Source organism: Geotrypetes seraphini, chromosome 2 (assembly GCF_902459505.1).
Source record: "Geotrypetes seraphini chromosome 2, aGeoSer1.1, whole genome shotgun sequence".
Taxonomy (NCBI): domain Eukaryota; kingdom Metazoa; phylum Chordata; class Amphibia; order Gymnophiona; family Dermophiidae; genus Geotrypetes; species Geotrypetes seraphini.
The window spans coordinates 394,334,221-394,348,593 of NC_047085.1; the positions used below are offsets into that span (position 1 = coordinate 394,334,221).

At 43.8% G+C, this 14,373-nt stretch overlaps 1 protein-coding gene across 9 annotated transcripts in view; it reads right to left on the reverse strand.

The window, feature by feature from the left end:
- STK31 (serine/threonine kinase 31) overlaps nt 1–14,373 on the reverse strand; it is a 620,303-nt gene that overhangs the window by 326,012 nt on the left and 279,918 nt on the right. For all 9 annotated transcript variants that reach the window (XM_033930854.1, XM_033930858.1, XM_033930859.1 and 6 more), the window contains one exon: nt 3,564–3,679. In XM_033930854.1, the coding sequence (XP_033786745.1) occupies nt 3,564–3,679 (116 nt within the window). The remainder of the gene's footprint in view (nt 1–3,563; nt 3,680–14,373) is intronic.

Consider the following 14,373-nt stretch of genomic DNA (forward strand, 5'->3'; position numbering starts at 1 on the left):
CTGACTAAAGAGTTGCTGACACTCCTGTGCCATAGAATACAGATGGGACATGGCTTTCGCTACTTTGAGAGCCCCCTCCGGAGACTCCCACTGCTCTGAAAACAGGATGTTAATATGAAGATGCCAGGGAAAAGCAGAAGACTGAGCTCTCACTCCACAAATAAGAGAGGAAGTAGAAGGAGTTGGCTGAATGATTAAATTCAACTCATGCAGACTCAAAAATAAAATCCAGTAAGGCAATGGACTTAACTGCAAAACCATGGGATCGTCCCCTTGCTCTAAAGCCAAAGCAGGATCTATAGAGCCGGTGTACGTTCCCAAGGTCCCCAGCTCTGGGAAGACCATCCCCCAAAATAAGGGATCAGCAAAATGGTCATCATCAGTGTTTCTTGGGGAAAGGTCTCCCAAGGCCTTCACAGCAGCAAACTTAGAAGTGCCCTGCAAAGCAAAACTGTGAGGAGACAAGTTGGAGACATAGTAAAACTGCACAGGAGAAGTATGGCTTTCATGAAAGGTTTTCCACCAAAATTTCTAATATCTGAGAAGTCCTCTGGACCTTGGCTTGTGGAGTCACCATTTGATGACTTTAGCTTGCACTTCTTGGGCTGCAAGGCATCCACGTCCTGTTGAATGAACTGTCCAGACTTCCAGGCCCCAAAAATAGAAAAGGCCACCCCAATGGGCTGGCTGCCCTTTTTGTCACCTGGCTAAGCAGAGGAAAGGTTAAGATGGAGGTTCCCATCTCTCCGGACTGTGCCACATGTCAAAGATCAAGTTTCAAGTTTATTATGGTTTGATATACCACTTTAAATACCAAAGCGGTTTACATTGTACAAAATTTAAAAAACAACAAAACAAAACAAAAAAAAGGATAATTAAAATCATGGGAAAGGACATACATACAAAAAGTTCAATTGGCAAGACATGTTACAGGAAGGAAAAGGGCAGGGTTACAATATTTAAATAAAAATGAGAAGGTAATGGAAAGAATGATATGGAGACGGGAAAGACGTGAGTAAACCATTTGTCTAAATCTCAAAAACATCCTTAAAGAGAAAGGTTTTAAAGGTTAGATTTGAAATAATTAGAATTAGTTTCCAGTCTTAGAGCTATGGAAGGACATTCTATAATGTGGGAGCGGCTACGGAATAAATAGTTTTGCATGTTGTGTTATAAAATAACTGATGGATAGGACTGTAAGAAGATGTTGCTGAGACTATCAGTGTAAGCGAGGTTTCGTACGGGATCAGAAGTCTGTTGATAAATGAGATGGAGTGATTGGTCTGAACACTGAACGTAAAAAGAGAATTTTAAATGGATTCTATGGAAGATGGGCAACCATTGGGCCTTTTTTAAAAGAGGGGATACCCCTGACCCCCCGGCGTTTTGGCATTGGCAGAACCAGTTGCATCAGTTGACCATCTGGGAGGCGCAAGATGCAGGAGGGGCTAGGAAGCAAAAGATGTTGTTCCTAAACATTTGGGATTCATATCTGCAAGCCTTACATCCCAAGGGCCGCAGTGGGGTCTTAAGATGGGTGTCCTAATTGGGCGCCCGGATAGTCGGGCTGGGTGAGTATTGGTGAGTATTGGTGGGGAGGGGTGGAGAGTACCTTGGGGGGGAAGGGGGAGGGGGATGGGGGAGGGGTTTGGCAGGTTCTGGATCTAAATACGGTCAGGATACGGGGATTAGGTGTGGGAGGGGGTGGAGTGGCATTTAAGGGCTTATAAGAGGCCAGGGCCTCGGAATGCCTTTCTGCTCTCCTTACTCTCGTTCGCCCTCAGTAGAGTGGGCTGGGGGGGAGATTGGTTGATGTTCCTTTCTTTTTGTCTATACTTGTTAGGCTATCTTATATGATGCCTATTTGTTTGTACTGAGCACCTTGGGGTGCCTTGGCATTGTGTTTGTTGTTGTTTGCATCAATAAAATTGTTTGAACCTAAAAGAGGGGTTACATGGTCAAACATCTGTGCGTTAAAGATAATTTTTAAGGCAGTATTTTGAACAATTTGTAATCTCCTGGTCTCTTTTTGGGTGCGTCCATAGAAAAGAGAAATATAGTAGTCTTAAGGTGGAAATGATGAATGAATAAGATTAAGAGATTTTGAGTATAGAATTGACAAAAGGGACATATCATCTTGAGTTTGAAGAAACATTTTTGGATTACAGAGCTAATTTGTGTTTTGAAAAAAAGTGTATTATCCAGAAGCTCCAAAAACGCTAAATTTGCACAATTCTTGCATGAATTTGGGATAGCAGAGCTCTTCTGTTTGTTCACCTAAAATCCAAGATGGCCACTGCTAAGAAATTTGCGACTAAAAGCACTATCAAAACACACAAAGTGAAAAAAATAGCGAAATTAGGATTTTTCAAGTGGGGGCACAGGGGAACATGAAATTCAGACCTCCCCCGATTCATCTCACAGGCTATAACAGCCTTACTCACTGTAACCTATGCTAAACAAGTGCTACAGCCTGCCTCAGCCCTTTACAGCAGTTGGAAAAAAAGAATCACTGCCTCAAGCTGGGAATGCCTCTTCAACGTTGATCTTCGGACTGCCAGCCAGACACGGAGCCTGACCACACCCACACCCCCAAGGCCCGATAGACAAGCTTTTAGAAGGGGGAAGGCGGAACATGCAGCCGGCACCCTGCGAGACACCGCTGAGACTCCTAAAGGTGCCCAACAGCCTGCACTCAAACCCCTGCTAAGAAGTAGGTGAGAAGTAAACACAGGAATGGCCCCGAACTCCAAAAAATACCTGTGCAGGCTAGCTAATAGGTACCATCGGGGATCGGCCCTTCAGCTGCAGATAGGAGTCTGCTTCCTCAGAGCTGAAACCAAGGTAGAAGCTATGAGCACAGAAAAGATTTGATACAGTGGGTAAAAAGTTTTAAATAAGGATTATACAGTATATGCTCAGAACTTTAGACTAAGGCCCTCTTCTATCAAACTGCAATAGCAGTTTTTAGCGTGGTGAGCCATGCTGAATGGCCCACGCTGCTCCCAACACTATAGGAACTCAATGAGCATCGGGAGCAGCACAGGCCATTCAGCACAGCTCCCCCGCACTAAAAACTGCTATTGCAGTTTGATAGAAGAGGGTCTAAGTTTTGAGCTCTGGTATAATGAGTCGGTCCTTATGCCACCCACTTGTTTGCCTGACTTAATATTGTAGGATTACAGAAAATACCCTTTAAAGGTAAGCAGCACTGCTTTCCTGTTCCCAAAACTACTTATGCTGTAGAAGAACCAAACTTAAGTCATATTTAAGAGTGGAATTTACAATGAGGTCAATTTACCTAGGTAATAAACTTTGAAAACTGCCTTCCAAATCCACAATATCTAGAAAACACTTTAAAAATTATGTATACAGCTAACAAAATAAACCTAAATATGATTTTAGACTGCATGGCAATGCATCAGCAATCCAGAAATGAGGTATAGAACAGACACACTTAGATACCCATTTTTCTCCTAGTGAAAAGCAAATCTAGCACAAAATCATCTTAAAAATTTCAAACAAAAGCCAACTCCAAGATACTCCATATTGCTGTTTCATACCTGACATTTCTCAATAACTCAATCTTGGTAGATAAATCTCTCAGTTTGTTTCTTACAGATGATTCCAAACTTCTTTCTAAATTTTTAATCATTTCTTCAGAGGCTTCCCTTTTTTTCTACATTAAGAATAAAAATATACTGTTAAAAATTATTACTTTGAGTAGTACTTATTTCCCCATCCCTTTCCTATTATCAATTTCAGAAAGATCTTAAAACTTATCTATTTAAAAAACATGAAACAGAATTGATTTTAATTTATAACCTTCACTAATCCATTTAAGTTTCTAATTGATTATTTGATGAATTTGTATTATCAGCCTAAGTCCATTTTTTAATAAGTTTTAGGATGCTGCTATTTCTTTGCTTAGTATTGTATTACTTAGATTCATGTCATTTACATTTTTAACACTGTTGTATGACCTTGTACTTTTAATGCCCAGTGCATTATTGTGAACCACCCGCCATGAACTGATGGTTTGGCAGTATATTCTTACAAAAATTTCAATTACAGGCTTAGAGGAAAAATGTATGATCATGAATATAACAGAGATGACAAACTTTTTTTCCAACAATTTTATACATTCCCCCTTTAAAACAGGAACATATGCAAATTATTTGCCAATGTCTTCTTATGCTAAGGTATATTTCAGTTAATTGCATTTTAGAATGTTGTTTAGACATGTCTATGTTTTGTTTTTGTTTTTTGTTTTTTTAATATATATTTATTGAATTTTTTCAATATAATCAAGCATAACTTGTACAGAAAAGAAATTCAGCAAAAGAATTAATAATTAAACATATACTTCAATCAAACATCTAATATAAGCTAAATCTCTACTCAAGTCCACAATTAAGATCCAAGGTGGATGATGGGCAAGTAATACAAAGAAAATTTAAATTAAGTAAATTATTACTAATAGACTGGAAATACACCTTTCCTTAATCTAAGCACTCATGTTCCATCTTTCTCCAAACATGAAGTTGATAGAAAGGTTGTCAGTTGAGATGGCTCAAAGAAAACAAATTTATGTGAACGATAGTTAATTACACATTTACATGGATGTCGCAAATAAAATGTAGCCCCTAGAGCCATAACACCGGGTTTCCTTAGCAAAAATTCACGTCTCCTCCGCTGGATCTCCTTGGCCAAATCTGGAAACATCTGTATTTTACAACCTAAAAATTATTTTTGTTTATTCTTAAAGAAAAGTCTCAGCAGCCAGTTTTTATCTGGCGCGAGCACTACTGTTATAAGTAAAGTTGCTGGTTCAGCCAATTCTTTATCCGATGTTTCCAGAATATTAGATAAATTCATAGAGTCCTGTCCCATATTCTGTTGTTGTTGTTGCTGTTGCAATTTCTTATTTGGAAGGTAATAAACTTTTGTAAATGGTGGTAATGTTTCTTCAGAAAGCTCCAATATTTCAATCATATAACGCTTAAGCATTTCTCTAGGGGCTATCATAGGCACCTTAGGAAAATTAATCAGCCTAAGATTGTTATTCCGGGAAAAATTTTCCATTACCTCCATTTTCCTTCTTAATTCAGTATTATCTTTAATTAGTGTCTCAATAGTTTGTTTAGAAACCTTTATATCTTGATATGCATTCTGTATTGAGGTCTTAGAGTCCTCAATTTCACTTTTTAAATCTTTAATGTCAGTCTCATGTTTGTTAATTTTATTTTCAAATAGTTGTAATTGTGGACTTATAGACTTTGCCAAGTTAGCCATTAAATCCCAAAGAGAGTCCAATGTTACCTCCTGGGGCTTCTCTATTTGAAGAAAGTGTAACTTAAGTTTATTTAGCTCACCCACTGGCAAACTGTCTCTTCCAACGTCGTGTTTGGTTCCTGCTTCCCTCTCTGCTTCCTCCTCAGTCTCCGCATTCGGGCTTCCCTGCAGCAGCAGGGGCCCCGGTAACACAGTTCCCTCGTTGATCTCCTGAGCCTCCGGGAGGAGGTGAACTCCAACTTCCGGGAGTACCTCCGCTCGCGGCGAACTGGTAGACTGAGGGCTTGGGGGAGGTGCTCTCATGTCGGGGCTTAAGGATGTTTCTGGCCCCATGGAGAACGACGCAGACTCGCCGCCACTGCGCGCCTCCTGCAGGGAACTCCCCGACGATATTGTTGGCGTTTGCTGCATTCTCCGAACAAGCTCCTCGATATTGCCAAAGACAGGCGTTCTAGAGCGCTGTGAGGCTCCACCAGCGCTCCTTCCTCTCCTCTTCGGCATGGCTAAGCAGGTAAAATTTTTTCCCAGAAAAGTAAAATAAGTAAGACGAGCTTGGGGAGAGTGTGCTCAGATGTACTAGCATTCGGCCATCTTGGATCCTCTAGACATGTCTATGTTATTATATGTGATAATTGTAGGGAAACAAGATTTTATGTATGTGATATGGAAACCACATGGTTGTATGCGGTAAATACATTTTTTAATAAATAAACAAACTAGAATGGTTGATCTTGATATATGCCTTCTTAGAGCAGTAGGGATCAGACAGGATACACCTGACCAGAAGAGGGAAGAACATCTTTGGACGACGTTTGGCTCGCCTGCTCCGGAGGGCTTTAAACTAGGTGAGCTGGGGGAGGGGACCCACTCTCATCCTGGTAGGGTAAATAACCACTCCATCTTTGAGTCTGAGGTAAGTATATGCGTCAAAGACAGTATTGAGGGGGACAAACTAACTCCAACAGGGAAATCTTCATGCAGATCGGATAAACATAGAGAATGGATGGCAATGTATGTTAATGCACATAGTTTGAGCAATAAAATTTTAGAATTGGAAACAGAAATGAGAAATGCCGACCTAGATGTGGTGGCAATAACGGAAAACTGGTTCTCGGAGTCCCATGGATGGGCTATGGCTATACCTGGATATAACTTGCTCCGTTGAGACAGAGAAGGCAAAACCGGAGGAGGGGTAGCACTATACATCAGAGAGGACATAAGTTACCAGGATCATAAACGTCAAGTATACAGGGGAATCCCTCTGGGTGAACCTTGCCAGAGGCTATGACAAATGCCTGTATCTTGGTGTTGTGTACAGACCTCCAAGACAACATTGACAAAGAACTAATCGAAGACATCGAGACCATCACTCTGCATGGAGATACTGTGCTGTTGGGGCCTTCAACATGCCTGATGTAGACTGGAACAAACTTTCTGCTACGACCAGCGGCAGCAGGAGGTTACTAGCCTCCTTACGAGGAGCACGCCTCAGGCAGATGGTGCTGGAGCCCACCAGGGATCGGGCGATTCTGGACCTTTGCTCACCAATGGAGACTGTCACAAAGGTTTCAGTAGATGAGGCTTTGGCCTCCAGTGACCACAACATGGTGTGGTTTCACCTCAGGAAGGGTCAAATACATCGACGAATGTCCTTAACTTTAAGGGAGCTAACTTCCAGAGCATGGGAGATTTTGTCTATGAGGCACTGCAAAACCAGGACACAATGGACAGTGTGGAGATACTGTGGTCAGCTATGAAATCTACCCTGCAGGAAGCAACCAACCTCTACATAAAGACCTTGAGTAAACGACGGAGAAATAATAGACCCCAATGGTTCTCCGCGGAGATCTCAGAACTAGTAAAGCAAAAGAAAAGAGCATTTGTATCCTATAAACAATCACAACGACCAGAAGCTAAAGAAGCCTATCTGGTGAAATCTAGAACTGTTAAGACAACAGTCAGAAATGCCAAACTCCAGATGGAAGAAAATATAGCTAAGCATGTTAAAAAAGGGGATAAATCCTTTTTCAGGTATGTTAGCAACAGAAAAAAGAACACAGACGGGATTGTACGCCAAAGGAAACCTGACGGTAACTATGTAGACTCGGACAAAGCCGAACTACTCAATGGACACTTCTGCTCGGTCTTTACCTGTGAGGCGCTGGGATCCAGACCGCAGCAGCAAACAAGGGAGTGCTCGGAGGACGCGTTCTGGGATTTTGAATTTACCGCGAGCAATGTATACCATGAGCTATCAAGGTTAAAGGTGAACAAAGCCATGAAACCGGATAATCTACACCCCAAAGTACTTCGGGAACTGAGAGATGTCCTGGCAGAGCCGTTAACTGCGCTTTTCAATCTTTCCCTAAGCAAGGGAAAAGTCCTCTTGGATTGGAAAACTGCTAACGTCATTCCGCTCCACAATAAGGGAAGCAGGTCAGAGGCTGAAAATTACAGGCCAGTGAGTCTCACATCAATAGTGTGTAAACTTATGGAAACGTTGATTAAAAACAGATTGGATACGATTCTGGATGACGAGAGGCTGAGGGATCCCCAGCAGCATGGATTCACGAAGGAAAGGTCTTGTCAATCCAATCTGATAAGCTTCTTTGACTGGGTAACGAAACAACTGGACAAGGGAGAGTCCCTGGACATTGTGTATTTGGACTTCAGTAAGGCTTTTGACAGTGTCCCACACAGTAGGTTACTGAATAAGATGAAAACGATGGGACTACAAGAAATATTAACGGAATGGGTTAAGTACTGGCTCAGTGGTAGACTTCAGAGGGTGGTGGTAAATGGTACCCCCTCAGAAATGTCAGAAGTGACCAGTGGAGTGCCGCAGGGCTTGGTCTTGGGTCCGATACTGTTTAATATCTTTGTACGAGACCTGCCTCAGGGACTTCGAGGTAAAATTACACTATTTGCCAATGACACTAAGCTATGCAACGTGGTTGACAGGGCAACCGTGCCCGACACTATGAGGCAGGACCTACTTTTACTGGAACAATGGTCTAACACTTGGTAACTGAGTTTCAATGCCAAAAAGTGTAAGGTTCTGCTGGGGTAGCGGTAACCCCAGCAGAACATACACCCTGAATGTTGAAACCTTAACAAGAACTGTCGCGGAACAGGACCTGGGTGTAATCATTAGTGAAGATATGAAGACTGCCACTCAAGTGGAGAAAGCTTCGGCCAAGGCAAGACAAATGCTGGGTTGGATCCAAAGAAGTTTTGTCAGCTGAAAGCCTGAAGTCATAATGCCGTTGTACAGGTCTATGGTGAGACCTGATATGGAGTACTGTGTTCAGTTTTGGAGGCCACATTATCAAAAAGATGTGAAAAGCATGGAATCGGTTCAACGAATGGCCAAGATGGTCTCAGGACCCAGGATCTCTCATATGAAGAACGGCTGCAGTTATATTCTCTCGAAGAACGCAGAGAGAGGGGAGACATGATAGAGACGTTCAAATATCTTACAGGCCGTACAGAGGTGGAGGAAGATATCCTTTTTCTTACGGGTCCTACGGCAACAAGAGGGCATCTGCTCAAACTCAAGGGTGGGAGATTTCACGGTGACATCGTTGGAATGGCCTTCCATGTCAGGTAGTTGAGGCCAGCAACGTGCTCGACTTCAAGAAACGGTGGGATAAACATGTGGGCTCACTTAAGGGAAGTGCTTAAAGGGAATGTTCTTTTAAGGGGTGGGTTCTTTTAAGGGGAAGGTTCTTTTGAGTGGGCAGACGTGTTGGGCCGACAGCCCTTTTCTGCCGTCATACTCTATGTTTCATGGTTAAAATCAGTAAGCCTACAATTAATGGCAGCCAGTCCTTAAAACTAAAAAAGCAGTCTCAATCATATGGTGTTTTGGATAGAATTTGTGTGTTTCAAAGGGGCATGACTAGGAGGATCTTCCAGGAATACAGCACAGACAGGAGTAGTTTGCCAATAACCAAAGTGACATCAAGATAGGTAAGAGGAGATAAGATAACTAATCCCAAGTACTTCACTTTCCAAACAACTTCACTCTATTCTTAAACTACACAAATTGCAGCCTCAATCAGGCCTAGATGCACTAAAGCCAGCGATTGTTGCTAAACCTGTTTTGACAGCTTTAATGTCGATCGCATTTGCCAACCTGATACACAAAACTGCTCACCGCATATTTTTCCCCTCAATCACCAATTTTCTGATCTAGTCATGCAAACTAGCCAAGCAATTAATGCACTACATCACTTGGCTATGCACAAAAAAAAAAAAAGGCAAGGGTTTTCTGCCTGGTTTATTTCATTATATTTTTTAATGGCATAGATATTTTGCGTGCATTATACATGCAAAATATCTGTCCCATTTTAAAAAATTTAAAAAAGGCCCTCCCCATCCCTGCTGATGATGGCACTTCCCAACAACCCACACTGAACATGCCACCAGGAATCCCCCTCCCCCGCGCTAGCAAAAATCGGCAGGAGGGATGCAAATTTCCTCCTGCCATGCCATCCACACCCCTCCTGCAGCAGCGAAGCGGCAGAAGGGATGCCCACTCCCCTCTTGCCACAAAGGCCCAACCTCATGCCAAGCACCCCCCAAACATCTCCTACCCTCTCCCTTCCCCCCCCCCAAAAGGCAACAGGAGGGCTATTCAAAATGGTGGGCCTTCCCCTCCCCAGTGCAATATGTGATACACAGGGAGGGGCCTAAAGCCCTGTTTGGCTCACATGCTTCCCAATAAGGGCCTTAGGCATCTGGGCCAATCAGGGCCTTAGGCTCCTCTCCCTTGATACAAAGGCCATGATTGGCGCCCAAGGCCCATCCTCTTGGAAGGTGAGTGAGCCAATCAGGGCCTTAGGCCCCTCCCTACATATCACATGATGTACCGGGTAGGGGAAGGCCCACCATTTTGGATAGGCGGGCCTCGGAGGAGTGACTGAGCATCTCTCCTGCTCCCAAATTCCTTGAAAGGTACTGGTGGAAGGGGATCGGGGACCTCTGGTGGCAGGAGGGAGTGGGCATGCCTCCTGCCTATTTTTTTCTTGGAGGGGGGGCACTTGGCTCAGGGATGGGCCTTCGGTGGCAGGAGCAGACTCCCTCTTGCCATTTTGCTGCCACGGGAGGAGGGGGGGTCAGCATTGCAGGAGGGATTGGGCATCCCTCCCTGCCATTTGTTTCTCATGGGGGTGGGTGGGGTGGAGGCAGAATGTCAGGAAGGCCCAGTGCTGAGTCTGTCAGGGAGGGTCGTCATCGTCGGGGGCTTTTTTAACATTTTAAATGGGGCAGATATTGTGCAAGTAACATGCATAGCATCTGAGCCCATTAAAGAAAGAAAGGAAAAAAAATAGTTTTCCTGCCCCAAACAGCTGAATGGCAGGAGGCTGCTTTTTGGACCTTCCCCTGCCTCTCAGCTGTTCAGGCTTACTCTGCAGGCTCTGCGCATGTGTGAGAGTTGCTCTTACAGCAATCAGTTAGACAGGAGAGACGGGGATTACACTGAACCTCCGCGTGAATCATTTGCATGCAAAACTTTTAGGGCATCAATAGCTCTTTTTGAATCGGCCAAAAATCAGATCGAGCAGACCCACATAGTCTTATTGATCCTCTTTAATGCATCTAGCCCTCAGTCTTCTAACACATCCTCTGTAAAACACACTATTAATGAAAATATAAACTGAGTCACAGAAATAAGTTGTTAAATATTGATAAGGTTTAAGACATTTTGTTTTGCTTTGCAGGATATGCAACAGTGGTACCAAGTTAATGTAATAATTTAACACCTGAAAAAACTTTGGTTAAATAGTTCCCTGTTGGAAGTTAAGACAAATAAGTTTTTTACCTTAAGTACTTATAGTAGTGTGAGTACCTTTCATTGGGGCAGAACACTGTATTGTTTATTTAACTAACAGTGATGCTCTTTGACCTATGACTGATATCTACCCGATGGTAACAAACCATGCAATGAATTCACTGATTAAGGTTTAGGAGCAGAGATGTCTGAAAGGGCTTAGGAGCGATGTATGAAGATTTTCCATCACCATTTAAAAGAATTAAGGTTTTCAAAGAGTGCACTCAAGTTTTAGTGTGACAATTTATTCTCTATCAGTATTTGGTTTTTAACAATCGATTACCTCTGCTAATCTTCTTTATTGTAAATCCACACTTTATTTCTGGACCAGTGGGTTATTTCCCTCCACCCGCCAGGGTCTGTAGGAAGCCTCAAAACTTCAGAGGTTTTTTCCCCCTCCCTTACATACCTCCTCTCTGAGCATGCTCACCAGTCAATCTGAAAGCAGCCAGGAAAAATCTATAGAGGATAAGACCAGACCCCTCGTTGGCCGCTGTGCACCTCAGTCACCCTATCACGGGCCATGGAGGGAAGACATAAAGAAGACCCTTCTGGGGCCAAACTAAAACTAAACTAAACTAAGAACTTAGCTTTGTATACCGGATCATCTCGAAACAAGGAGCTTGATTCGGTTAACAATATTTAAAGTAAGAAAATCAATATGAAAGGAAAAAGCCAGGGAGTGAGAAAAAACAAAGCTAGGAAAGATTTCTAAGGTGATTAAAAAACAAAACAGTTTTTATAGATTTGCGAAAAAAATAGAAAGGCTGAACCAGAGCATCCAGGCCTTCGATTCCAGCCTCTCACCGACAACTGAAGAAACGATCAGCTTTCTTGTTGGCCGCCGTCGCCATGAGGTTGAAAGTGAAACACCCCAATGATCCACTATGCAAATGAATGCTCTTCGAGAGAGAGACCACTCTCCAGGGTCCAGTGTCTGACGACTGAGAAAGTCTGCTTGGACGTTGTCTACTCCTGCCACATGTGCCACAGACAGTGCCATAAGGCATTTCTCTGCCCACTAAAAGAGCAGCTGAGCCTCCACTCTCAGAGAGGGACTCTTCATGCCCACCTGACGATGGACGTAAGCCACCACCGTGGCACTGTCCAAGAACACATGGACAGCTCGATGACGTAGACCACTCTCGAAGAGGAGAAGGACCAGCTGAATCGACCCCAGTTCCAAACAATTGATCAATCACTTGCGTTCTGAGGGTGCCCACCAGTCCTGAACAGGGACAGACATGCATATTGCTCTCCATCCTTTGAGACTTGCATCTGTCAACAAGATCACCCAGTCTGAGACCCAGAGTGGAAGACCCTGGGACAATAAGAGAGGACGCAACCACCACACTAGACTATTGCACGCCACCGTCTTCCAGGGCAGGGGTGCATGTAACGGGTCCTGTTGAGGATGCCAGCGTGAAAGCAGGGCATTCTACAACGGATGCAGGCGGGCTCTGGCCCAAAGAACCACATTGATCGATGCCACCATGGTCCCCAGAACCTGGAGATACTGCCAAGCCGTTGGGATTGGAGTGGCCAGAAGGTCACTGATAACCTGCTGTAGCCTCTCCTGATGGGACATGGGAACCGTGTGAAACAGAACTCCCAGATACTCCAAATCCTGGGTGGGCTCCAGGTGACTTTCTAAAATTTATCACTCAACATGGAAGTTGCAGCAATGGTACCACCTGATGGAAAGTCTGACGCCCTTCAGACAGAGAGGGCACTCTGATCAACCAGTCATTCAGATATGGGCAAAAAGGACACCCATGAAGTGCAAATGGACCATCATCTCCACCATCACTGTGGTGAAGGACGGGGGTGCTGTCGCCAACCCAAAGGGCAGTTCCGCAAACTGGAAAAGTCACCCCAGAATATGGAAAAACGGGTACTTCCGGTGGTCTGGAAAAATGGGAATGTGGAGATCTGCCTCAGTCATATCCAGGGAGGTTAGAAACTTCCTCAGTACCACCAATGCGATCACTGAGCGTACCGTCTCTATGCGGTATTGAGGGACTTTCAGGGCTACTTTGACTACTTTGAGGTTCAGAATTGGTCTCCAATCGTTGGATCTTTGCTTGTTTAGGTCATTTATAGAGTATAAATAGTATGAAATAGTATAACAAAATATACTTGTATTGATAAATATTAATATAAAGCACTTAGCTCAGCCTTAGAACTCCCATTCAATATAAGTATATTTTTTTATACAATTTCATACTATTTATACTCTATAAATGACCTAAACAACAAAGCTATATTTACATGTTGAGACCAATGATGAAAGGCACCACATGATTCTTCCCGCTTTTGAATGATCTACAGCGGTGGAGTGGTGGGGCTGAGGTCTCCTCACAGTGAGATATTGGATACTACTAGTGGTGATAAGATTACATTTGGAACTTCTGGTTAGGGACAGACATTCTGATTTAGTGGTGGTAGGGGACTTTAATGCAGTAATGGATCCATTGCTGGATAAAAAATCCTAGTAGGATGTTAAAATCATTAGGTTTGGATAACTTGGCTCAATCTTGTGGGTTGAAGGATATTTGGAGGCTTCTTCATTTTAATGCTCGGGAATTTTCCTTTTATTCCCATGTTCATAAATTATTTTCACGTATCTAATATAATAAAATGGTAGGACGCGCATGCGCACTAAAAAAAAACGTGTTCCCTGATCCGTCGCGTTTTTTTTAGTGCGCATGCGCGGGTTTACGTCACCAAACTCAGCAACTTGGACAACAATTGCGCTTATGCTCAAGCCGCCACCACGAATCCTCTCTCGAACCGCACCAGGATCGAGAGAGGAGCTGCGGCGGGGGCTTGAGCATAAGCGCCATTGTTGTCCCCCTACCTAGCTGCGAGGCTGCGGCGGCCTTCCTCACGGTTTCACAGTATTTGGTCCGCCAAACAATTCCTGCCGTTGACCAAATTTGCCCCACCGTTCCTTCCCTTCCTCCATCAGGTACAGTTCAGCTCTGCCTATGTTAAAAGCAGCTGCTTTGAAATTGGAGCCCTGCCGTCACCGTAACACGTTCCCTCTGCCGCGGTCCCATATGTCAGAGAAGGGGCGGGACCAAGGCAGAGGGGAAAGTGCTACGGCAGTGGCAGGGCTCCGATTTCGACGCGGCTGCTTTTAACATTGGTGGAGCTGCACTGCACCTGATGGAGGGAGGGAAGGAAAGGTGGTTGTGCGCTGTTGAGCCCCTCTGCACGGGCCGAAACCAAAAAAGGAG